At 39.6% G+C, this 27,740-nt stretch overlaps 1 protein-coding gene across 4 annotated transcripts in view; it reads right to left on the bottom strand.

Annotated features, from left to right (window-relative positions):
- The window catches only part of Spire1 (spire type actin nucleation factor 1), a 160,854-nt gene that overhangs the window by 33,009 nt on the left and 100,105 nt on the right, over positions 1 to 27,740 (bottom strand). For all 4 annotated transcript variants that reach the window (XM_070029608.1, XM_070029609.1, XM_070029610.1 and 1 more), the window contains exons 5-8: positions 16,640 to 16,717; positions 13,948 to 14,112; positions 10,864 to 10,950; positions 9,561 to 9,690 (exon numbers count right to left, since the gene is read on the bottom strand). In XM_070029608.1, the coding sequence (XP_069885709.1) occupies positions 9,561 to 9,690; positions 10,864 to 10,950; positions 13,948 to 14,112; positions 16,640 to 16,717 (460 nt within the window). The remainder of the gene's footprint in view (positions 1 to 9,560; positions 9,691 to 10,863; positions 10,951 to 13,947; positions 14,113 to 16,639; positions 16,718 to 27,740) is intronic.

Genomic DNA, 27,740 nt, shown 5'->3' with positions numbered 1-27,740 from the left:
GAAAGAATTACCTTTTGTCACCAAAGTCCAAAACTCTGGCCAGTACTCCATGCTAACACATCAAATTAGAATATCTGTCTGTGACCTCGAATTAGACTTCTTGTGGCTGTGTCAAAATGGCCACATCAACCACAGTTCTTCATCTGAAGAACTCAGTGATCACTTTCCTCTTCTACAAAGCATCTCCCCCCCTCCCCCTTTCTTTTTTTTGTCTGTTGTGGGTTTGAACTCTGGGTCTGGATGCTGTCCCTCAGCTCTTCAGCTCAAGGTGAGCGCTCTACCACTTGAGCCACAGTGCCAATTCCAGTTTTCTGGTGGTTTATTGGAGGTAAGAGTCTCATAGAGGGGCTGGGAAGGTGGCTCATGGTAGAGCGCTTGCCTTGCATGCATGAGGCCCTGGGTTCGATTCCTCAGCACCACATAAGCAAAAAGAAAAAAGCCAGAAGTGGGGCTATGACTCAAGTGGTAGAGAGCTAGCCTTGAGCTGAAAAGCTGAGGGACAGTGTTCAGGCCCCACGACCGGACCCCCACAAAATTAAAAAAAAAAAAAGTCTCATAGACTTTTCTGCCCGGGTTGGCTTTGAACCGCAATCCTCAGATCTCAGCCTCCTGAGTAGCTAGGATTACAGGTGCCCGGCTTCCCTCTCTATTTCAAAGCCACATCTACCAATACCCCAAGACTTTCCAAAAGCAATGTCTTTCATCATTCTTTACTCCTTTCTTCTAAATCTCTTTTCTATCAACAAGGTAAGATATCTGAGATGTTAATCATTTCTCCTTAATTTTCTCATCACCTCATTTCACAAATCCTTACCATTGTCAACTAGGTGCAGTACTGCCTTCCCTGAGCTCTAGGAGCCTGGGATGCAACTAGGCATTCTGCTAAGAGGAAAGGACAGGTCCTCTGTAGGCCATGGAGGCCACCACTGCAGGTGCAACACTGGGTCCCATCAGGCAGCCATCTCTTCAGCTCATGTTTTTCTAGGGAAGACCACCTCTAAGGTTCTATTACTCCAATATAATGAACTATTCTCTCCCTCCCTTCCCCCCTCCCTCCCTTGCCCCCTCTCTCCCTCTCTTTCCCTCTCTCTGTCCCCCTCCTTCTCTCTCTCTGATGGTACTGGGAGACTTGAACTCAGTGCCAAGGCATTGTCCCTTGGTTTTTTGCGCAAATCTAGTGGTTACCACTTCAGACAGCTCCATTTCCAGGTTTTTGGTGGTTAATTGGAGTCTCATGGACTTTCCTGCCCAGCTAGCTTCCAACTGGGATCCTCAGATCTTAACCTCTTGAACAGCTAGGATTACAGGCATGAGCCACTGTGGTAATAGCAGAATTCATCTTCCCATTTACAACCCCAAAGCTCACTATGTCTTTAAAACAATGGTATGAAAATGAAATATTGGCCTGACTCACAAATATGACAAGTCAGTGTTTTTAGAAGCACATATGTCACCAGAGAATGTGCATCTTAGATGGGACAAATAAAGAAACAATTATGCAACAATCATATGCACTGTTTGGTGGTTAGAAAGTACTATTTTGGCCTAATGCATAAGTTAAGAAGAAACTTTGCAGTGATGTTTTTTCCTCCACAAAGGCAAAGGTTGTAAGATTGAAGTCAGAGGCAAGCCTGAGCAAAAATGCCAGACCTTATCTAGAGCAAAAAGGCTGGAGGCGTGGCTCAAGTGATAAGGCATACATATCTAGCAGGTGTGAGGCCCTTAGTTTAAGCCTCCTACTGTAAAAAAAAGGAAAAAAGTAATTTTAAACTCAAATACAATGTTCAAACTACTCTAATATATGTCTAAGTATATAAAACAAATAAAATATTGCATATTCTCAAAGCACTCTTCAATCTTCTCTAGTATCCTCTTACTGTGCTTTTCTCAGGAACTTGAATATATCTTTTGAAACAAGTCTGACTATAACATATAAAAGAGATTTGTCATTTCTTAAGCATAAGGTTCTCTCTCTCTCTCTCTCTCTCTCTCTCTCTCTCTCTCTCTCTCTCTCTCTCTCTCTCTCTCTCTCTCTCTCTCTCTGTACCAGGGCTTGAACTCAGGGTCCTGTACTTTTGTTTAGCTTTTTTTCCTCATGGCTGGTGCTCTACCACTTAAACCACAGTCCCATATTTTGTTGGTTAATTGGAGATAAGACTCTCACAAACTTTTCTGCCCAGGCTAGTTTTTGAAACTCGATTTTCATATCTCAGCTAGATTACAGGTATGGGCTGCTGGCACCCAAACAGGTTCATATGTTTCCCGTCTCCATATATTACCAAATGGACAATAAATAAAGATTGTAGCAGCTAAGATGTCTAGGAAAAATGATCTGAGACAGGAACAAGCATGAATGCACACTAATAATAATTTCAGGCTCCCTGGGGAAAATAATGGGAACTAACCTGTATAGCAATAGGGAAATGAAGAAATAAATCACAATTTAGTTCTACATTAGGAGAGCATGTCCTTATAATTCATGTTTTGAATCTTATTTAATGACAAAAGAAGATGTCGCAGTTATAACATCTAATGTTAAAGGGAGTGAAATATTGTCCTCATCTTGTAATGCTCAGGTCAATTTATAGTAGATGCCTGTGGGCTAGTCAAATTATGGGTGGCATGTTTTTCTCTTTAGACATGTAGATGTTCCCCCACATCCGGCTATCTACTTGTCATTACATTAAGAGGAACTGTCATAAAAGTTAGGGAAACTTCTGCCAACCTTACCTATATTCCCAAAAGCATACTTTGATAGTAAAAAGAAAAATGTAAATTTGAAGAAAAATGTCCATTTAAGGATTGATCTATTTAAGGATGAGTCCATATCATTCACTTAAATCATCCATATAAACCATATCATCTTAAATGGATGATATGGACTCAATTCTAGAAGTCTAAGATTCTCATATGAAAATCAGTTTCTACAGCAGTTCAATTCTGGTTATTGTGACACACTGTCTCTGAAAGTTAAAATAAAATAATATATATTCAATATAAAATTGTTGTTTATTCCAGGTAAGGGTCTGGAAGCTAGCATTTAAATATAACTTTAAAAGTAAAAATGGAGGCTCCAGGAAGGTGGCTTAGTGGTAGAGTGCTTGCCTTGTACACATGAGGCCCTGGGTTTGATTCTTCAGCACCACATAAACAGAAAAAGCTGGAAGTGGTGCTGTGCCTCAAGTGGTAGAGTGCTAGCCTTGAGCTGAAGAGCTGAGGGACAGCGCCCAGGCCCAGAGTTCAGGCCCCACAACCACCACCAACAACAACAAAAGTAAAAATGGAGGAGTATGTAAGTGAAAAACACTTGGTGTGGGAGACTGGCTCAGTAATTCAAAAGCTCTCAACAAAGAAAAGTCTAGGGTCAGATGGCCTCATCTGAATTATAGCAAACATTCAAAGAACTAATGAGAGCAAATGTCTATCTTTCTCAACATTTTCTAAAACTCTGAAGATGGAAAAACACTAAAGATGAAAAAAGAAAAAAAAAACTATAGGCAAATGTCCTTAATGAATAGGATGAATACTCAACAGAAAACAGCATACAGTCCCCCACAGCATGTCATTAGCAGTGGACCAAGTGGGATTTCTCTCTGGGATATGAGGATGGCTCAACAAATAAAAATGACTTAAAAGGATACAATATCAACAGAATTTCATAATTGTCTCAAAAATACAGGGCAAGTGTGTTGGGCAAAATTCAACATTCTCTCACGCTGAAAACTCTCAACAAACCGAGCGTACAAGAAAATGATCTCAGCATAATGAAAAGCCCATAGATAATATTATACTCTACAGTGAAAAATGACCTTTTTCATACTCAACCATAGTACTGGTAGTCCTAGTGAAGACCATTAGTCAATCAAGAAATTTTTGTTAAAGAAAAAACAAGCAACTAAATAGGAAAATAAGTAAAACCATTCCTGTTGTAGATAACATCTTATATGCAGAAAACCCTAAGGTCATCATTTAAGAAAAAAAAAACATATTTAGAATAAATTCAGTGAAGCCACAGGTTCCAAACCCAATATAGAAATATCTATTGTGTGTTTACATACAAAGTCAAACTATATGAAAAACAAATAATAACACTTGTGACATTACCAAAAAGGAATACAATACTTAGGACTATTTGTATAAAGAAAACTGTAGGACACAAACAAATGCAAAGACATTCTGTATCCACAGACTGGAAGAATTAACATTGTTAAATAATCCACACAACTGACAGCTATATACAAATTCAGTATAATCCCCATGAAAATCATTTTTTAAAAAGTTTTTTTGAGATAAGGTTTCACTAAGTTCAGGAGACTGACCTAGAACTTGCTATATAGCCCAGGCTTATTCAACTTGAGACCCTCCTGCTTTTGCCTCCTGAATGCTGGGATTATTATAGGTATGCACCTCTAATGCCTGACTCCCATGAAAATTATAATGGTAGATTTTATAGAGAAAACTAATCCTAAAATTCATATGGAAACATAAAAGACAAATAGCCAATCAGTACTGAGAAAGATAAACAAAGATGAAGGCATCACACTTCAAAATAGTAAGGTAAGTCTGAGCTATGTAAGTGCAAACCTATCTCAAAAAAAAAAAATTAGGGCGGGGAAGGTGGCTCCATGGTAGAGCGCTTGCCTTGCATGCCTGAGGTCCTGGGTTAGATTCCTCAGCACCACATAAGCAAAAAAGAAAAAAGCCAGAAGTGGTGCTGTGGCTCAAGTGGTAGAGTGCTAGCCTTGAGCTGAAGAGCTGAGGGACAGCGCCCAGGCCCAGAGTTCAGGCCCCATGACCGGACCCCCCCAAAAAAATTAAAACAAAATCCTAGTAACGACTGGAATATAGACAAATAACAGACAGATAGAACAGAGAAGCATGAAGTATGTATGTATGTATGTATCTATAGTCTATTCAACTGATCTTTAAGAAGATTGTTAAGAGTACAACAATGAGAAAGTACACTAGGTCTCTTCAACAAATGATGTTACGAAAATTGAATATATATGTAAAAGAATGAAACTAGGGCTGGGAAGGTGGCTCAGTGGTAGAGTGCTTGCCTTGCATGAATGAGACCCTGGGTTTGATTCCTCAGCACCACATAAGCAGAAAAATCTGGAAGTGGCACTATGGCTCAAGTGGTAGAGAGCTAGCCTTGAACTGAAGAGCTGAGGGACAGCGCCCAGGACCAGAGTTCAGGCCCCACAACCAACCACAACAAAAAAAAGAACGAAATGAACCCTTATCTCACACAAAAACTAGCTCCAAATGGATGGATGGTTTAAATGTAAGATCTGAAACTGCACAACTCCGATAAAAAACATAGGAGTAAAGCCCCATGAAACGGGTCTTGATAATAAACTCATGACTAGGACAGCAAAAGTACAGTTGAAGCAAATATAAAACAAAAACAGTCAAATGGGACTAGATCAAACTAAAAAGTGTCTGCTCAGCAAAGAAATCTATCAACAGAGTGAAAAGGCTGCTTGCTTCTCTGGGGAATGTATATGCCAACCATGTAACTCATAAGGAGTTAGTTAATATGCAAAGTACAAAATCAGTTTCTATAAGAATAACAAAAAAATGACTTAAAAACAAGCTTGGTGCCAGTGGGTAGCTCACACCTGGAATCCTAGCTACTCAGAAGGCTGAGATCTGAGGACTGTGGTTCAAAGCCAGCCTGATCAGGAAAGCAGTGAGACTTTTATCTCTCGTTAACTACCAAAAAAAAAAAAAAAAAAAAAAAAGCCAAAAGCAAAGCTTTGGTTAGAGTGCTAGCCTTGAGCAAAAAAAAGTTCAGGGACAATGCCTGGCCCTGAGTTCAAGCCTCAGGACGACTGTAAAATAAAATTAACCAAAGACAACATATGAATGATCATAAGTAAATGAAAAAAAATGCCCAAACAAACCTACTCATCAGGGAAATGAAAACCAAAAGCACAATGAGAGATTACCTTACACATATCAGATGGAACGTATCAGGATGCACACTGTTGAGGAGAATACAAAATATAGCCACTGTGGAAAACAATATGGAAGTCCTACAAGAAATTAAAAATACCAAGAATATGGTGGCTCAGACCTGTAATACTAGCTACTAAGGAGGCTGATATTGGGAGGACTGTATGTCAAGGTTGGTCTGCGCATATGTAAGACCCCATCTCAAAAACAGTCAAAGCACAAGGTGCTGGCTAGTGGCAGAGCATCTGCTTAGCAAGCTCAAGGCCCTGAATTCAAACCCCACCGCTGCCAAAAGAAAAACAAGCAAATAAACATAAATAAATAAGATATAGTAAGTCTACTTCTGGTAATCTAACTCTTCAAGTTGAAATGAGGATCTTGAAATGATATTAGCACCCCTGTGTTCCTTGCAGTAATCACAGCCAAGATGTAGAAACAAGCTAAATTCCCACTTACATATGAATTAAAAAAAACACAAAATATACACCTAGCAGCTCTATAAAAGGAGGAATTCTGTAATACGTAGAACATGGATGAACCTTCAGGACATTATACAGTACAATGTCACAGAGAGATGATACATGAATTTACTACTATGCGCTATCTCAACTAGCCAGATTCTTAAAACAAAACCAGGGAATAGTGGCTGCCTGGGCTAGGAAAGAACGGAGAGTTAGTAGTATGTGGGATCACCTAGGCTTCAGAGCAAGTTCAAGTGCAGCCTGGGTTATGTAGTGGGGCCTTCTCAAAAACAAAACAAAACAAAATAAAAACAAAGAACAAAAAAGAAAACCAACAAGTTTTCTATGACACTCTAGTGCCATAGGAGTGTCTTCCTATCTGGTTAGAAGGAAAGCTAGCTTCTCCCTTAGCCATTTGCTTGGCCACTGTTAACGCTCATTTATATTTCTTGAAACATGAATACATGTGGTACTTAATCACTACATGCAACACTTTGTGTGCAGAGCCTACGTTCTGAAGCCTCAGTTGCTTGAACAATAGAGGTTCAAAAAATTAAGGGAGCAGATGCAACTACCCAGCCATCCAGGATGTTAGGCCTGGTTTGCCCCTTCCTCTGTCTGATTGGTGCTCTCACAGAGGTTCAATCCTGAGCCTTTGCCTGTTTCACACATATAAATCATAACCTCACTTGTCTCATGTAAATATAATTGTTTTACCTCATAGTTTTATTAAAATCTTCTCTTCTAATGTCATTATTCTTTATCAAGGTGTAGTAATTTTTCTTTTAAACTATGCAGTATATACTCTATAGTACCATTTCAGTTATATTTCGATAGTGGTTCTTACTCTTTTGGGGCTAGGGGTCCTTCAGGAGTATATATTCCTTACTTTTCTCTATATATACTCTTTGTGAAGTAATCATGTCCTTTGGATTTTAGACCTTCCTCATGCCCACTCAAAGACTCTCAGCAAAAGATGTCTTGATTTCCATAGCTTAAATGTTTTGGCTCAAAATTACATAAATGTTCCCATGGATTTATTTGGTATGCTTGAAATTTTTTTTTTTTTTTTTTTTTTTGGTGCTGGTCCTGAAGCTTGAACTCAGGGCCTAGGTGCTGTCCCTGAACTTCTTTTGCTCAGGGCTAGCACTCTACCACTTGAACCACAGTACCACTTCTGGCTTTTTTTGTAGTTTATTGGAGAAAAGAGGTTCACAGACTTTCCTGCCTGGACTGGTTTCAAACTGTGATCCTTAGAGTTCAGCCTCCTGAGTAGCTAGGATTACAGACATGAGCCACCAGTGCCTGGCAACTTGAAACATTTAAAGAGAAAAAAACTTGTTGCCATAAAAACCTGAGGTAGGAAGGTGGCTCAGTGGTAGAGTGGTTGCTTCGCATGCATGAGGCCCTGTGTTTGATTCCTCAGCACCACATAAGCAGAAAAAGCCAGAAGTGGCGCTGTGGCTCAAGTGGTAGAGCGCTAGCCTTGAGCTGAAGAGCTGAGGGACAGCGCCCAGGCCCAGAGTTGAGGCCCCACAACCAACAAAAACAAAAAACAACAACAAAAAAACCCCCCACAAACCTGAGAAGGATAAATTGATCCAACCTTCACTCACTCTAGAGCTTTGTAAACAGTAGGTACATTTAATTATTTAGTATATATGGGACTACTTTGTCTCCTCTGTCCTGTGCGAGGGACACAACAAGAACAAGATGGACACAGTCCTGTCATTACAGAGGTCATACTGTGACAGAGGCATTGGGACAAAGAACACAGTGTAGAATGGCTAAACAGTCCCAGGCTAGAAGCAGGGAGCAATCAGAGGCTGATGTGATAAACACAGCCTGTGTTAGGACAGTGAGTGCTGTACTGGAAGAGAGGAAGACTAGAAAAATGCAGAAAAAGTAAAATCAACAGGACTATGCCATGAGGCAAGAGCAAAAGATGATCTGGAAACAGAATGGGATGATTTGGAGGAGGGTGGATGACTTGATTGCATGCATGTAGCTAGTCATGCTTGTAGAAGGCTCTCTAGTACAGAGTTAGATATATAGATGCATGCTCTGAGAGTTCAGAGATGGCTGAGCCATAAATTGGGAGCTGGAAAGCAACCAGAAACAAAAACCATAGGAGAAGATATATAGTTGTTCTGAGAGCAGAGAGCCCAAGACAGAACCTGAAGAACCAAGGAGACTCTGAAAGAGGAAGAAAACAGGGAGAAAACCAAAAGAGCTTCCTAACTGTTCAGGTACCACTCTGAATCTCTTAGGTATCTTTAATCTTACAAACTGTAGGAAAGCTATAGAAACAAAAACATTTACAAATATCTTATAATATAGTCTTGCCCTAAATCAAAATCAATGGATGCTTAGAATATACATTAAAAATAATAAGGGAGTAAGTTAAGTATTATCAGATAATAAGGGGTATCCTTATCATCCAACCCCATAATTAGGATGACAGAGATATGAATAAAACTACACATCTATTACCAAATTTGCTCACATGTCAAAGCTTATGAAGTGCTTTGACACTATGTTACTGAATTCTTATAGAAGAACCATATATACGTAAGAGGATTGTTCATGTTCAGAGAGGTAGTTTCCTAAAATCTCAGTCAAGATATTGACAGAGCTCTTTCCATTGCACACAATGCTCTCCTGTAGTTTAACATCAGGTAAGGAATTTGCTGTCCTCTGATTTTGAACATAAACAGGAAGTATGTGTGTGAAAGAGTCAGAGACAGACAGAGACAGACAGAGCGAGAAAGAGAAGAGAGACAGAGGGGGAGAGAGGGAGGTGGGGAATCAAACCAAGAGTCTACACACCTTAATCTACCTTGTCACTTTCATGTGCTGGTTATATAAAATCACCTTTCACACTATGTTGAAAAACCATATAATTTAGGCTGGGGGGGGGGGTTGGGTGTGTGTGTGTATAGTTGTGGAGGTACCTGAGGGAAGGGATGGTAGGGGAAAAACAAAGGAGGAGGCAACAATGCTTGATAAGAAAGTATTCATTACCTTGCTCATGTAACTGTAACCCCTCTGTACAGTAGTTTCACAATAAAAAACTTATTAAAAAAAAAAAACCACCTTTCCCAATGGCAGCTCAAGTGTAAGAAGCAGAGGACTCACCTAATCTACTCCGTCTAATTTCCTCTGGTGAGACAGGCCGCAACTTTCTTTCTGCTTTAATTTCTTCTAATATTCTTTCATGGAGGCTTCGTGGCCGTGGTGGGGTTGGCTTCAGTTTTCTGGCTGAGGCCTTGGGGAAAAAAAAAGAGCATAATGGTGAGAGACTTGAGTATTTGTTTCTAAATAAATTTTAAGGAAATTTATCACACAGTATAATATTATGAATTATATCTCATTGACTATAAAACCGCCTATAGAAGACTCTGTTCAAGTCATTAAGCATCAAGATTTCTACAGCATTAAGGATATTTTGGGGTTTCATGTGATTTATTTAGTCATATGTATATTCAATAATTGAAGTTCTGCTAAAGTTATAATCACATTTTTGAGTAACTTACCCAGCCTTCTAATAACTACAATTTTCTCCATTCTATGGTTGGGGAAAAAAGGCTGGGGGAAGCCAGCTAGCTGGCTCAGAGGTGTGGCTGCTAGACGTGGCACTGGTGTGCATACCAGGTCCACTTGACCCTGTTCTCCGCTCTGCAGCTTCTTGTCCTTCCACAAAGATTTCTACAAGGGATCATTCATTATGCTGGAGATGAATGCAAACTGGGAGACACCATTTCCTGTTATTTTATGTCACAAGCTTAGAAGTTGAGCCGGGGGAAAAGAAAGAAAATAAAAGGAACATAAACCAACATTCCAACCACATTAGTGTATTCTGACTCTAATCTCTAGGAAGAAACTTGCTAGCAAAGCGAGATATAGTTTCAGCAGAGGTTGACACTAAAAATAATGTCAATGTGACACTACCAAGGAGGGAGAGTAGAACTATAAAGTATTGGAAGGGCAACTCATACCTGAAACTATCAAGTATTTAGTTAGTTGCTATTCAGCAAGATTCTGCACCATGACTCAGCTTGTTTATAGATAAAAACATTCTGGGACATAGCTATGTATCGAACAACTGAAAGAAAGTTTTTGTGTGTGTGACCTAAGAATGTAATTTTCAGTAGAGCATGGTGGTATATGCCTGTAATCCCAGATCTTGAGAGGCTGAAGAAGCAGGACGGTGAGGTCAAGGCCACATGGGATACATAGTGAGTTCCAGGCCAACCTCTGCTCTCCAAAAAAAAAAAGAATGCACTGTAACTTATAGTTGCATTTCATCATATCATTCTCAGAAAAAAAATCGGTGGAAAAAGTAACCATTTAAAAAGCCAAGTTTTGAAACAGTCCCTAGAGGAGAAGAATTCATTAAGCTTTCACCAAAGAAGGGGTGTCAGAGGATCAGACTACATACTGGATTTAAAGGAGGTCTTGATCTGATAAAGTCAAGGATGATTTCATGAGCACTCTTTTTTAACCGAGGGGGAATGTCACCATTCACCTAAAAGGAGACAAAAAGTAGAAAACCATGTGACTACAGATCTATCATTTTAGGTTTTCTAGTACCGTTGTTATCTTAAATAGATCACAAAGTCAGTGAAGTATGATGCAGCCTACCAAGGACACATTTCAAATCGACAGAGTAGAAAATAAATGATTGTGTGAATTAGAGCAAAGTAACTATGAAATTAAAGAAAAACCCAAGTCATACTAATTCTATCATGTTAGAAAATTACATTTGAGATACATGAAGATTAACAAAAAGTTTCTGAAATCAGAATGTGAACAGAATAAATAACACTGTAGTTTACTGAGAATTTTATAATTTAAAAACCCTTTCACCTCTTATTTGCATCATTGAGGAAAAGCCTCATATCAAACAGGCCAGGAAGGCCTGGTAACACAACTTACATTCTGTTAAGTAAATTCAAGTACAGAAACAAGATTTGCTTATATTCACAGAACTGCCAAATGAAAGATAAGCAGAGACTGAATTGATATCCCTAGTCTTAGTCTCCCCACAACCCCTGTTCCTTGTATAAACCTTGAGGAGTCTATCCAACAACCACTAGGCTCCTCCTCCCTGTACCCACCCCTAAGCCTGAATGAGGTAGAGTGACCTCTGTCAAGAGTGATTGCTGCTTGAGCCAAGCCATGCACAGGCTTCTGGGTGCCTGGTTTAAGAAGGACATTGGCACCAGGCACCGGTGGCTCATGCCTGTAATCCTAGCTACTCAGGAGGCTGAGATCTGAGGATCATAGTTCAAAGCCAGCCTGGGCAGTTAAGTCCATGAGACTCTTATCTTAATAAACCACTCAGAAAACCGGAAATGGCTCTGTGGCTCAAATGGTAGAACACTGGCCTTGAGCTGAAGAGCTGAGGGACAGCGCCCAGGCCCAGAGTTCAAGCCCCACAACCGACAAAAAACAAAAACAAACAAACAAAATAAAACAAGGACACATTTCCACCTGGTTGGTGAAGATGTACAATTCTGACCACTTCTGTGTGCCTTAGGTTTCTTTCCTTTCAAATGAGAGTGACAGCACTTACCTCAGGGCTGCAGTGTATCCCAAATGGGATTTTTTAAAAAAGCATTAGAAATCAAATGTAAGATGTATGCTTATTCACAGATGCTAACTCTACAGTTCACCAATCACTGCAGACTTGTAGAACATGTCGATTTCAATTACATACTCATGCTGAAGCCTGGGACCTTTCCTGACCCAGCCGTTTTCTTTCTTGTTACTGCACATAGATTGAAGATTAACCTTTCTAAGGTGATCCTTGGGCTGTACTTCATGTGTTTTCAGGGCACTTGTCTTCTGAGACACAAGTTCCTCACTTAAATACAGCATTAGAAGTGCTTGGCAGAGACAAATGGGGCCCTCCCTCCTCTGTCCAGAGCACAGATGGCTGTGACAAGGACAGAGCCAGAAGCTCACATCAGCCATACTCCAGGAGAAGGTGCAGGGCTCTGCCAGACATGGGGCAGCACTTCCCTCATTTCTTATGGAAACAGTCTACTTGGAGATGGTGGAGGTGGCTAGGTCAGGCAGTATGTGAGGTGTCAGTGCAGAGAAGCAGTCAGATTCAGGATACATGTTTTGGTTGTTGTTCTAGTATTTTGTCTCGAACTCAGACTTTGCTCTCACTTTTTTTTTTTTTTCTCAAGGCTGGCACTCTACTGCCACATGTCCACTTCTTACTCTTTGGTGGTAAATTTAGAGATAAGAATCTCTCAAATTTGTGTGAATCCTCAGATTTCAGCCTCCTGAGTAGCTAGGATCATAGGCGTGAGCCACCAGTACCCAGCTAGATTCAGCATACATTTTAATGACAGAATTTCAGGATTCACTGATGAGGTGGATGTTCCAATTTCCAGAACTTACTAAGGACTTCATTGTGGCTATCCACAAAATTTTATGTGCTAGGAAACAGAAAATAGGTTGCTTAAATAGACTCTGGTATGATAGTCATAGTTAGAAAAGGTGGTTACTTAGAAATGATATTGTTCTTAGTCATTAGGGGAAAAATCCCCACCTTGAGATTCCATCTCATCCCAGAATGGAATGGCTATCATCAAGAAAACAAACAACAAATGCTGGGGAGGATAGGTAGGGGGTGGGTGGGGAAAGAAATCTTCATACAATGTGGATAGGAATATATGTTAGCATAGTCACTATGAAAATCAGTATGGCGGTTCCTCAAAAAAATAAAAATAGAACTACCATATGATCCTGCTCTACCACTCCTGGGAATGTACAGACTCAAATCTGAATCAACATACAATAGAGGCACCTCACACCCATGTTTATTGCAGCACTGTTCACAACAGCTAAATTATGGAACCAGTCTACGTGCTCAACAACAATGTGGTACATTTACATAATGGAGTTTTACTCAACTCTGAAGAATAAAATTATGTCATTTTCAGGAAAATGGGTGGAATTCGTGATCATCATGTCAATAAGCAAAATAAGTCAAACTTACAGTGCAAAAAAAGAAAGAAAACACTAATAGTGTATGTTTAAAAATCATAAAAAGTAGAAGGGGACGATGTGGGAAGAGGAAAGGGACTGGTGGTGAAGGACAGAGAGGATTAACGGACAGGTGAACGTGGTCAAAGTAGATTATATATGAAAATGACATGATGAAACTCATTACTTTGTAAATGTTTGTGGAGAAAATGATGCCAAGCAATGATAATGCTGCATATAATGATGTGGGAAAAATATTGACAATATGTTAAACAAAAACAACTGGATACAAAGCTAGCCCATTTTGTTCTAACCCAATGCACAGAGCAAAAAAACTGAGGATTATAAACCAACATGTTGGTGAGATTACATATTTGAAACTTTTTTCTTTGAGTTTTGTATTTTCCAAATTTTCTACAATGATTATTATTTTCATAGGAAAAAAATCACCGGGAAGACCATTTTCTGCAAGTAATATTACAGAAGGACCATGAGCATATTAATTTTCTTTGTTTCTTACCATCACTTTCCGCAAGGTGTATCTTTTGCACCGAATGTCATCCATTAGCATTTCATAGGGTGTGAGCTGGTATTCAATGGGCAGTGGGTTGTACTGCCGCTGTTGGACCTTCTTCAGCTTTACTCCATTTCGCAAATCTCTCATCACCTGCACCCAGAATCGGGCCTAAAAAGACCAAGGGTGAAGAGATAGCAGTAAGTAAATTCATTCATTTCTTCTGAACAGCTATAGTCATCAAAATAAAGAGCATGAATGCGTAAGCCAAACAAAAACTTCTTTAAAAATTACATTAGGATGGGAAAAGATAGGTAGAAAGTCAAGAATCCATGGGCTCTAAAAGCTGAAGGGTCTGGGTTTAAAGCCCATCTCCAACACTGTGTGTGGTTGCATTAAGACACATCTCCCTGTGCTTCTGCCTTGCTTTGTGACTGGACTTGCAACAGGGTCTATTTCTCACAGCCTGACTTTGGGTTTGGCTATATAATTTGCTTGGACACTGGAACAGGAGTGGGCATGATGAGATCAAAGATTTTAAAAGGACATGGATGTCAGGCTTGTCTGTCATGTTTCTTTCTGCTGAGAGAATATCAAGCTTGGATTGGCCTTGCTTCCAGGGCAAGACTACCATACCTGTGGAGTTAAACGACTCCAACTGCTCGCAGACCTGTGATCTAGGTTTACCTAGCGCTGTCTCTGTGACTGCCTAGTGGTTAGTTTCACAGCATCACTGTGACCACAGCTGCCTGATTTAATTACCTACTTGCTTTTGACTAGCCCTAGTTTCCTCATCAATAAAGGAAAATGGTACTTCATAACTAATCAGGAAGGTCATAGTTGGATCAATACATAAGGAAAGGCTCAAATGACAATTCTTGTTATCTTTATATATATATATCATTTAATCATAGTTTTTTATTTATAAATAACAAGTTGCCTAATTAACCTTCAAGAATCCTAAGAATAAAATGAGACTTACATGAAAGTGCTTGATATAACAATGTTTTTGTTTGATTGATAGAGAATAAAAAAGAAAATAGCTTTCAAAAGTGAGTGGAATTTTCTGAAAAAAATATTATAGCCTATTACTACTTCTTCACCAGAAAAATGATTATTCTTTGTTTTTTTCTATTTAATTATTTTTATTTATGTACCATTAAGCTCCATTTTCATTACTATTTTTTTTAATATTATTTTATTTTATTTGAGAACATACTGTACAGAGGGGCTACAATTACATGGGCAGGATAATGCATACATTTCTTACCAAGCATTGCAGCCTCCTCCTTTGTTTACCCTTCACCTCCCTTCCCAGCCTCCCCCCTCCCCAGAAAAATGATTATTCTTAATGTCTTAATGTAAGTACAGTATGTTTATCTAGAGAAAAAAAGTGCTTGATATAACATATGACAAATATGTATACTCTTGTTTTATCCCTTTTGTTCTCCTGACTAGTAACATTAGTTCATCATTCTTTCTGTCTGTGAAAAGTCAGTCAATACAATATTTGATTAAAATGCTGTAGCTCCTCCAAATTAATGATCTCAATACCTACCTAAATGTATTCTTATAAAATCAATTTCTTAAGAATTGTCTATACTGAATGAGGTAGAGGCATAGCTCAGTGGTAGAGCAACATAAGTGTGTATTATGGTTGAACTCAAGGCCTATTATAGTGAGTGTTCTACCATCTGACTCATACTGCAAGACCTTTGCCTTTAGTTATTTTTTTTTTAGATAGGGGCCTATGTTTTACCAGGCCTTGAACCCTGATTCTCCTACCTATGCCTCCCATGTAACGGGGCTTACAGGCATCCACCACTATGCCCATCTTATTTGGTGAGGTAGGATCTAACTTTTTCTAACCAGGTTAAGCTTTGAACCACAACCTTCCTAATCCTCATCTCCTGAATAGCTGGTATGACAAGTGTGAGCCACTGTCCCCAGCCTAAGATATTAATAGGTTAATTAGAAATATCATGCCAGTTGCTGGTGGCTCATGCCTATAATCCTAGCTACTCAGGAGGATGACATCTGAGATCACGGTTCAAAGCCAGCCTGGGCAGGAAAATCCTTAAGACTCATAAAATAAACCACTCAGAAAACCAGATGTGGCTCTGTGGCTCAAAGTGGTACAGTGCTAGCCTTGAGCTGAAGAGCTGAGGGACAGTGCCCAGGCCCAGAGTTCAAGCCACATGACTGAAAAAACAAAACAAAACAAGAAATATCAATATATATTTGTATGCTAGTACTAAAGCTTGAACTCAGGGCCTGGGTGCTATTCTTTAGCTTTATTGCTCAAAGCTGGCACTCTTGTCACTTGAGCCATAGCTCCACCTCTGGCTTTCTGTTGGTTAATGGGAGATAAGAGTTTAATGGATCCTACCCAAGTTAGCTTCAAACCATGATCCTCAGATCTCAGCCTCCTGAGTAGTTAGGATTACAGGTGTGAGCCACCTTTATATGTATACATATAAATCTATCTATCTATCTATCTATCTATCTATCTATCTATCTATCTATCTATCTATCTATCTATCTATCTATGGTCAGTACTGAGGTTTGAACTCGGAACTTTGGTCTTGCTGGGCAAGTGTTCTACCATTGAACCACATTGTCTAGCCCTGACAACTGGTTTTGTAAGAGCATTACGGTACCCTGACATGAAGCAGGTGAAGAAGTATACAACCCTTACCCAATCGGCATGCTGTAGTTCCTCCAAGTCTGTGCCACATTCATCACTCTTTTCCATTTCTTGAATCTTTTTAAGATTCTGCCAGTTAAAACAGAAAGAAAATAGCCATGAAAATTCCATTGTTATATCCAAATTAAAACTCCTCAAAGACAGGCTCAGATAAAATACACATAGAAGTAGCATCAATGAAAAGATAATACAGAATGCATTCTTCCTCCAAGTCTAAAATCCATTAAAATGGTTTCATTTTGTTGGGTGCGGGTGATGGAGAGATGGTCCACTGTCTTCTTGTGAAGCATCTAATCACAGCATTAACTCAGCTTCTAAAGCTACAGGAGCTGAAGATTGTTTCTTCTCCCTCAACTTGAAACACACTCAATCTGATACTGTTATGGATATTTTTGTTGCACCTTTTTTAAACTTTAGGTGTCTTTATCTCCCTTACATCAACCACATCTGTCCTGGACCCTCTCCTCATCCCATAGTCACTCTCTACTCTCTACTTCCCTTCCTGCAGATATCAGGACCAGAGAACTATCCAGTTCCTCAAAGAACCCTCCCTTTATAACCTTCTATTACAAAATTTCCTCACCTCCCCACAGCCACTATCATGGGAACTGCACACTGACTTGGGGCCTCCCTCAAGGCTTCATGAGGCCAAATTCCATCTTCTGAAGCTAGTGCAAGCTTTGGCAAGTTCTGGCCTTTGAGATATACATATATATACATATATGTATATATATATATTTATATGCATATTTTTAAATTTCAATGGATTAATACATTTTAAATTGCATCAACCCAACAATTGCAACTTTAGCAAAATCTTGATGGATAAAGCATGTATTCACATATTAAATATATTTTATTGTACATCATTCCTGCTAATATAAATTCAACCCCAATATATTTCACTTTTTGCTGAGCTGTTTCCAGCCTGCTTGCCTTTAGTTTAAATGTACTATATGAAACCTAACTTGCTTATGAGAATATAAATGAAACATTTCTAAACCATTTATTTTTAGCTTCCAAATGTTATCAGCCATCTGCAAAAATGAGTACACCACCACCTACTTTTTTCTATGCAATCATATAGTGTTTCTATAAAAAATAAAATGACATTATTCTGACCATTTAAAGAACATGCTGTGTAAATAATGCAGCATTTTTTCTATCCATAGGGAAAAAAAACAAGGAAAAAGTTTCTGGTTATTTCAGGATATACTTTCATAATTATTTTGAAAGGAGAAGTCAACACTGGAACATGGTAAATTATACAGGATTTTAGACATTCACACATAGTGAGACCAAAGAAGGAAATTCTCAGGAGAGGAACACAAAAGTCCAATGCCTAGATACATCTGATCATATAAAATAATATTTATCAAAATGAACTCCAGGAAATTGAAACAAGAGGTTTTTCCTTTGTTGCTGTTTGTTTTTTCTTTTTTAAAAAATGTTTTATTTTATTGTAAGGGTAATGTCAGAGGGATCACAGTTATGTAACTAAGGTAAGGAGTACATTTCTTGTCAAACCTTGTTACCTCCTCCCTTGTTTTTTCCCACTTTTCCTCTCCCCTTACTCCCCTTCCCCCAAGTTATAAAGTTCATTTCCAACATAATGTCTTATAAGTATTGCTGTTGCATTGGTTCACCCTTTGTCCTCTGTCTCATCATTTTGTTTTGTGTGAGAGTGTGCGTGTGTGCATGCATGTGTGTGCATGCATGTGTGTGCGTGCGTGTGTGTGTGTGTGTGTGTGTGTGTGTGTGTGTGTGTGTGTGTGTGTGTGTGTGTGAGTCCTGGGGCTTGAACTCAGGGCCTGGGCACTGTCCCTGAGCCTCTCTGTGCTGAAGGCTAGTACTCTGACACTTAAGCCACAGCGCTACTTCTGGCTTTTTCTGTTTATGTGGTACTAAGGAATCAAACCCAAGGCTTCATGCATACAAGGCAAGCACTTTACCATTAAGCCACTTTCCCACCCCGTCTCACCATTTTGTTATTCCTTTTCTCTTCCCCAAATCAGATAAATATATATACAAGACATAGGGTACAAAAAATAAAAACAGTGACAACAGGGGATAAACCAAAGGGGAAAAAATGAAAGAAAAAAGAAATAACTTCACACAGTGCCTTAAAAAACAAAAACAAAGAAACAAAAAAAAAAAAACACTCTTCTTTCCAAATCTTGGAGTTCATTTCAATTAGCATCATTTTATATGATCATATGTACATAGCTATTGAGCTATTCTGATCCTTTGTGTATCTGTCTTTGGGAGGATAAGGGAGGCATAGAAATGGAGGGACAAAGGTGAACAAATGCAGCAGTAGACACTATGTTGAAAATGAACTATACGACTTGTGGGTAGGGACCTGAGGAAAAACCAGGAGAGAGCAAGGGAAGGGGTGATGTTGTCCAATAAGAAATGGGACTCATTACATCATATTGCTGTAATCTCTCTGTATATAACTTTAAGAATAACAGTTAAAACATTAAAAAAAAAGTCATTTCTCTTTGAGATGATGTGGTAAGATATTTGCCCTCCTCTCTGTCATATGAAGACTGATCCCATGGTAAGCACTCAATAACTCATAAACCAAAAGATAATGCAACATAGGAGGCGGGGAGACAGGAGAATGTCAAAGTTGAGGCCAGGCTGGGCTACACAGTAAGATCCTGTCTCAAAAGAAACTGAAAACAACTTGAAAAACCATCTGAAAGCAACCTTAATCTCTGTAAGCCTATGTTGTAATATACTAAGAGAAGAAGAAGGAGAAGGAGAAAAAAAAACCTCTAATGGTCTTCAGAATGGGACCAAGTTTTAGGATGAGAAGAGAAGGAAAAACAAAGGAAACAGATACAGCAAATAATGGGAGAAATCTGGCCAGAAAGAAGATTATAACATGCCTCTCCATTCTTTCTGTTCCAGTTTCTTCCCCATTTGGTCCATTTCTCACTCTCAGTTTGATAGCCATGGCCAACCAGTGCAAAGATATGTCAAGGAGCATTTAAAACAATAGGTACACATTGCATGTTTCTTAGAGTCAGTTTAAAGACAAAGCAGTGGAGCTGGGTACCTATGGCTCACAGCTGCAATCCTCACTGTTCAAATGGCTAGGATCTGAGGATCATGGGTCAAAACCAGCCTGGTCAGGAAAAGTATCTGTAACTCTTATTTCCAATTAACTACTCAAAAGCTGGAAGTGGAGCTGTAGCTTAACTGGTAGAGTGGCAGCCTTGAGACAGCATCTAGGTGCTGAGTTCAAGCCGCCTCAGTACTGGAGTGCACACACACACACACACACACACACACACACACACACACACACACACACACACACACACACACACACACACACACACACACACACACACACACACACACACACACACACACACACACACACACACACACACACACACACACACACACACAGCAACAGAAGCCTTAGTGGCCTGCACTAGTTGCCAGAGAGATCTGCCAAATGGTCACTGCTTGATCTTTTAGCTCCCTCAGCAAAGAGCTGTAAGCCAGGGCTGTAGCCCTCCTACAGGCCTCAGTCACTTCAAGTCAGAGCCCCTTGCTTCATTTTAGGATTTCTCTGGTCCTCCGCTTCTCCTCTATCCTGCTTCCTGGGCCCCATGGTGCTACTGATAGTATTCTTCCATACTCCTAAGTTTTTCTACTTCCTGGGGTAACTCAATTCACACCATGAGGAATTTTAAAAAACATCAATTTTTGTTTTGTTTTTTAAGTTAAAAAAGTTTTTTTTAAAAACATCCGTTTTATAAAACAGAAATATAGAGATATGTTAGTAAAAATCAACATGACTTTTAAGAGGTAAAAGTCACAAATTCCAAGGCATCTTGATTTACACTGGACTACATATCCCTCACAGGGTCAGTGTGAAAATCCTCCCTTCTCCTCCCTTTGATACAGATTGTTCAAACCAGGTGCTGGTGACTCACACCTGTAATCCTCGCTACTCAGGAAGCTGAGATCTGAAGATCTCAGTTCAAAGCTAGCCCAGACAGAAAAGTCCGAGAGACTCTTTATCTCCAATGAACCACCAAGAAGCCAGAAATGGAGGCATGTGGTAGAGTGCTAACCTTGAATGGAAAAAGCCACAGGACAGTGGCCAAGCCCCAAGTTCAAGCCCAGTAGTGATGGGAAAGAAAAAAAAAGGGGAGACCCTCATTCTTTTGGGATACATCTCATGCAGTTTGAGTAGAGTTAACATGCAGGATTTCCAACTCATAAGAGTAAGACCAGCCAGGGTAGTCCATTTCCCCAATTCCTGTGATGCACTGTGATTAGTTTCCAAGTTGGTTATTTCCAAACTTCCATGACCTGTTTGCCTTTCTGCTGGAGTTGCTGAACTGAGAGGTCAAAGATTAGGGCTGTGGACTGCACTAGGAACCTGTCTGTCCTGGGAAGTGGGTAGGAGAGCCTGTTCTAATTACAGCTGAGTCTACAGCTTGATGTCCCCACAGACTTCCCAATTATGTGAACCAATAAATTCTCCTCCCCTCCCCATGCTAACAGAAGTCAGAATTACAGCTAAAAGTCAGAATTTAGTATATTGCCCAAGCCTAGCACTATGAGTTTATGCTTCCATGTCACATAGTCCTTTGGCGGCATCACAGGAGAAGCAGCAATTCAATTCAAGCTATGGCTAAAAAGCTTGCTGAAGTGGGAGAGAGTGAAGGAAGGGGTGATGTACTCATTACCAGACTTATAAAACAGCCCTTCTATAATCACCTTTATAACAACAATTAAAAAAAGAAAAAATAACAGCAATGAAAAAAGCCTACTGCTTCATGGACTCTAATCCTTTCACCTTCATTTCTACTGTTATCTGACACATCCCTTATTAAAGGACTTTATGGTCACTAGCTTTTTGTGCTGGGATCAAAGCCCTAACTTCCTGCTACTAAGACAACTGTTCTATTTTTCATAATATGGAAAAAACTTAAATGATCCAAAATATCATGAATCTTTATTTTTCTGAACAAAGGAACACATTGTAGATCAGACAGTCCACAGTTGTATGATTTAGGGAATGCTCTAATCCTAACTAATTTACTCATCTATAAAATGTGGATGACAGTGGCTGGGAAGGTGGCTCAGTGGTAGAGCACTTGCCTTGCATGCATGAGGCCCTGGGTTCAATTCTCAGCACCGCATAAGCACAAAATGCCATTAGTGGTGCTGTGGCTCAAGTGGTAGAGCTCTAGCCTTGAGCTTAGAAAGAAAAAGAAAAAAGAAAAAAAATGTGGATGACAACAGACATCTTTTGGTCTTACTAACATTACATAAAATAGTACAGAGGAAACAAAGCAACCCAGTTCATGTTAAGCATTTAGTAGATAATAGGTATTGTAAAACAATGAACATTTATTAGGATTTGATTGTGAACATTTACTTCACCACTGAAACATTTTGTTCTTAATGAATTTGTTTTACTGAATACCTACAATCTCCTATAAAATAAAAAATGAAGCATGTGACTAATAACTTCACTTTCTACTGAGCAGAAAAGACAAGTTTTTTAACCTAAATTAAAGATTGTTCTCGTTTTAGAGACATGGTTCTGTCAATTATATCAAGTCTGTTTTAGCTTCTGAATGAAATTTTGACTTTCACTTGCACATATGCAGTTACAGACACCAACCTGTGCTTGGAATCTGCCGAGAAACTCTAATTGGGACCCACATGGCAATTAACCACACTTTTCACATAGCCATTTTCAAGCCAGCAATTAGAATTATCTCATGCCAACATTTCCAGTTCCTGGCATCTTTAAAAACAAGAAATATCTACTCTGGGAACCACAAGGACCATATGTCAAATACCCAGAGAGTAATTTTCACCCACTTATGTAGGTTCAATGTCAGCATCTATATAAGCCCCTGTTTTGATTAAATTTCCTTGGCATTTAAAGATCAGCACTTTTCTCCATATTGTTAACCATTTAAAGCTGTCCTTTCCTCTATGCCTGGATATCTTCAGTGGTGACAAGAACAGACAAAGAGCTGATAAGGAGATTTAATTGTTGTTGGTAAATTGAGCATGCTGCATATAACACCAACATCCACAACAAAACAGCAACTCAAAAGGAAAAAAGTAAAGAGCAACAAGAATCCTGAAGATTACAAATGATGATGATCTAATTAAAATGAACAACTAGCAGTCATGCACATAGACATCTGGTGGTAGATTCCTTCCATCAGAAGGTGATATGTTCAACCACCTGGAGGGACATAGCCCATTTTAAATCTAGAGAGAAATGCCCAAGCAACTTAAAATGCCACAGTTGCACTGCTGAAGGTGTTGGAAATGGACATGAAGGAGGGGGGAGGCAAGGACTCTGAGAAGCTGATGAAAAAATACACTTACTGTGAGTCAGATGGACATCCATGGCTCCATCTTGTTGAATCTATTCAGACAAGCCTGTCACAATGAGGTATCTAAGTTCACGTGTAACCTGCACTACAAGACAGCTGGATTTGACTGGATTTGGTTTGGTAAGAGATGGTAGCATAATCCTAGGTACTGGTGGCTCATGCCTATAATCCTAACTGCTCAGGAGGCAGAGATGTGAGCATTACAGTTGGAAGCCAGCTCAAGTAGAAAAATACAAGAGACTTGGGCTGGGAAGGTGGCTCAGTGGTAGAGCGCTTGCCTTGCATGCCTGAGGCCCTGGGTTCGATTCCTCAGCACCACATTAGCAAAAAGAAAAAAGCCAGAAGTGGCGCTGTGGCTCAAGTGGTAGAGCGCTAGCCTTGAGCTGAAGAGCTGAGGGACAGCGCCCAGGCCCAGAGTTCAGTCAGGCCCCACGACCGGACCCCCCCCCAAAAAAAAAACAAAAAACCAAAAACAAAACAAAATAAACCACAGTACTGATCAACATATACGTCCTGATCAACATATTTTCTTAATAGTCAACCAGAATTGTGCATGATTACACATTAAAGTAAAAAGGGGTAATACTAAGAACAAAAAAATCAGGATAATAATGGCTTGTTGGGTTGATAACCAAGTAGAAATGGTATATAAAATTATAAGGACAAGAAGTTAATATAAGAAAAATCTAAAAATCTTCTTTGTAAGCTAGGTGCCAGTGGCTCATACCTATAATCTTAGCTACTCAGGAGGCTAAGGTCTGAGGATCATAGTTAGAAGCCAGCCTGGGCAGACAAATCCGTGAGACTTATCTCCAATTAGCCAGCAAAAAGCTGGAAGAAGTGTAGCAAGTGGTAGAGAGCACTCAAGTGAGAGATTGAGGCACTGAGTTGAAACTTCAGTACTGGGCACTAATGTGTGTGTGTGTGTGTGTGTGTGTGTGTGTGTGTGTGTGTGTGTGTGTGTGTGTGTGTGTGTGTGTGTGTGTGTGTGTGTGTGTGTGTGTGTGTGTGTGTGTGTGTGTGTGTGTGTGTGTGTGTGTGTGTGTGTGTGTGTGTGTGTGTGTGTGTGTGTGTGTGTGTGTGTGTGTCTGTCAAAGGCTAACAAACATGAGATCAAGTTCTGGCTGTTCATCTAACTTGTAGAATTTTGAATAAACACAGAAGAACCAGAAGAAAACCCAGAGAAAAATGTAAGCAGTAACTTTTTCCTCTTCTTGATCACACAGACATGCCTAGCTTCCCATCAGTCTCAATTGGCCCCTTGGTAGGTTAAGTTTCCTAGTGCTGGCCTTTATGAGACAGTTCTGAGAACAGCAACTAGCCTCTCTTCCTACACTACCTTCCTCTGGCCAGTCTACTGATAGTCAAAGAGTCATCAATATTTCTATTTTAAAGCAAAAACATCTTTAAAGCAAAGGAATTCCATGTGTAGAAGAGTGAACTTATATCTTACTGATGTGGGAAAATACTGACTGCAATTGTAACTGAACTATTTTTTAGGTAGTCATAAGTAGCTCCAGAGAGAATATCATTCCTAGGCTTCAAGTTCATTTTTCTCTGCTCATTCCTTCTCTAGGAGGGCTCCACTGCTCCTTAAAAGCAAGTGTCCGTGATCTTCATATGCTCAGGGGGTGTTCAATGACATATGCTAAACAAATGAGGGAAAGTAGTGCTCAGTGGACAGGATCCTGAGAGTACTCACACACAGATATTACTTCATGCCTAAAAAAGGCATTCAGAGTATCAGTAGTCACACTTGCTGGTGGATCACAGTCTATAATCCTAGACACACAGGAGGCTGAGATCTAAGGATTATGGTTCAAAACCAGGCCAGGCAGGAAAGTTCATGGGACTCTTATCTCTAAATAATCATTAAAAAGCCAGAAGTGAGATGTGGGTTAAGTGGTAGAGCACTGGCCTTGAGCAAAAAATAAAAAAGCTAAGGGATAGCATCCAGGCCCTTAGTTCAAGCCCTAGTATTAACATACACAAACACATACACACAAAACAACAACAGCAAAAGAAAAGTGGTCTCTATGGCCTCCCCTATTAGATGCCTGTTTTACCTATGTAACATCTCCTGGGATGGTCCTCCTAAAAGTGGTTTCACTGCCTGACAGCTCTGCCTCTCTCCCTTCTACCTGCCCCACCCACCTTCTCCCTTGTCCACCCTTGTCCTGATCTTCACATGGGCTGCTTCCTTCCACCATTTTGTTTAGCAGCATCACGTCTTAGCACAGGCATGTGATGTTAGCCTCTTGTGCTGGATTAGTGCCCTGCATGAACTCATCACAGCCTTCCCACATTGAGCTGGATGGCTCCTCTTAGACTGTCATCCTTAGTGAGAGGCAGAGGCCACAATCACCTGTTCACCACTGTACGCCCAAAGAAAAAGGAAGTAATAGTAGCACTTAACACATGGTTTTGTTGTGAAGACTCAACAAATTGATGTGCATTCTTAGGATGGTATCCAGCATAGAGCAAGCAAGAAATAAATGTTGGCAATTACTGATTGTAGTGGCATCTGTCATACAGGAGACCATTAAATGATTGTTGTACAAATGAGTAAATTGTGTCAGCTGGGCCTAGTTCTAAAATTCAGTGCCTGCTAGAAACAGTTATTACAATCTGTCAGGTTTTCACCAAAATTCCTTGTTCATTTCTGGTTATACCTATATGGAGCTTTATAGATACTTCCCTCACTTCTGGACCTCCTATGCCAAGCTCCATTTCTACTAGTGAATCCTAACCCCTTTCTATCAATCACTCTAGCAACTATTTTATTGGAGTTTGGTCAACTTTGTTTGGAGTTCCCTACTTATACAAAGCAGTCATTACTACCTAAGTAACAAGCCTGTCACAGTTATGAAGTACAAGCAAAGGCCAAGAAGGAGGTACTCAGGAAGAAAAGTGGGCCTCAGGTAAAAGGGATAAAGGCTGTCTAGCTTTCAATAGCTGTACAGGATGGTGGCTCTTTCCCCCAAGTACACAAAATGTCCTCTAGCAGAAATCTTTGAAAAATGAACAAAAATCAAGTGTCATTAAATACTAACACCCTACAATTCAGCATCTCACTCTGAACAGCAGAATGTGGCTGTGCAGACCAGGTGTTAATTAGTGTGCATGATTTCAGGTGCTGACTCCTGGCTGGTACTCACCAAGCTACTCAAAATTTGATAAATATTAGGTGAAAAAAAGTCCACCTCATTGACAGGGATCTATGTTACATGAGTTTAGGAAACAGCAAGGGAAACATGCCCAGAAGAATGCTATGTGAGACATTTCCTGATAATGTAAAATGATCCTTGCTCTTGAAGAAGTTCACTGAGGAGACATATGTAATTACAGTACAGTATAAGTGACAGATAGAAACCAGAGCACAGTGCTTTAGGAACCAACACGAAGAAAAAAATTAACTCACAGCTATAGAAGCATTTCAGAATAGTGGACCTCTAAAGTTACATCTTAAGATTAAGTAGGCATTGTATAAGAGAAGGAGGCGAGGGAAGGGGCTTTTCAGGATTCTGAGGCTGGGATGATCATGTTACAAGTATAGGCAGGACAAACATAGATGGTTATATTGGTGGATGACAACCTGGAGAGGACAGGCTGTACTAATTTAAATGCTTTAAACTTTGTATCTACAGAGAACAAGTGTTGACAAGATCTTTACACAGGCAAGTAACATTGGAGGATAGATTACAGGAAAAATATGAAGATCTGCAATGGCTCTAGAAAGTGATGCCACTCTACTACATAGACCAGACCAGCAAAGTGAGAAAGAAAGCTCTGAATTCCAGAGGTGATTCAGAGTACAAAGGACCATCTAAGCCCTATTTGCTCCCACTAAATACACAAGATAAAACACAGACAACTGCAACTACCACACTGATCCACCCAGCACCTCATTTAGTCAACATCTGTCTAACATTTCCAGAATTGGGAGACAGGCCTCTTTCCCAACCAGATTATATTCTATTAGCAGAGATCAAGACAAAGAGAAAGACCATTGGGCTTACTTGTAGATTTACAGGCATATTCTAATCACTACAAATGAGCAGCCTATGTTTCTGTGCATCTGTCTTACTTCACTTAGTATAATTTTTTTCCAAGTCCTCCCATTTCCTTATGAATGGGGCACTATCATTCTTTCTGATGGAAGCACAGAATTTCATTGTGCACATACCACATTTTCTTGACCATGATTAAGCAGCAGTCTAAACATTCACACATAGAGAACAAAGCAGGACATCCTTAGGAGAGGATTGTAGGGGCTTAAAATCATATAAAATAATGTTTATCAAAATGAACTCCAAGAAATGGAAGTAAGACGTTTTTTATTGTATAGTTCATTTTTTTCTCTTTTCTTCTTTCTTTTTTCTTTGGTTTATTCAGTTTCTGTTTATGATTTCTGTACCTTTTGTCTTGCATATGTTTATCTGATTTGGGGAGGGGAAGGGGAAACACAGAAACAGCAGGACAAAGACTGAATCAATTCATCAGTGAAACCCACTAGATACTATGTTGGAAATGAACTATACAACTTTGCAGTGAGGGGAAATACTGGGAGAGAATGAGGGAGGGAGGAATATTGTTTAAAAGGAAATGTACTCATTGCCTGACTCATGTACTGTAACCCCTCTGTACATTACCTTTATAATAATTTTTTTAAAGAGAAAAACCAATTAGACACT

This window comes from Dipodomys merriami, unplaced genomic scaffold, assembly GCF_024711535.1.
Source record: "Dipodomys merriami isolate MVZ:Mamm:240054 unplaced genomic scaffold, mDipMer1.0.p SCAF_2, whole genome shotgun sequence".
In the NCBI taxonomy this organism is placed as follows: domain Eukaryota; kingdom Metazoa; phylum Chordata; class Mammalia; order Rodentia; family Heteromyidae; genus Dipodomys; species Dipodomys merriami.
This window is presented reverse-complemented; position numbering and strand designations above follow the sequence as displayed.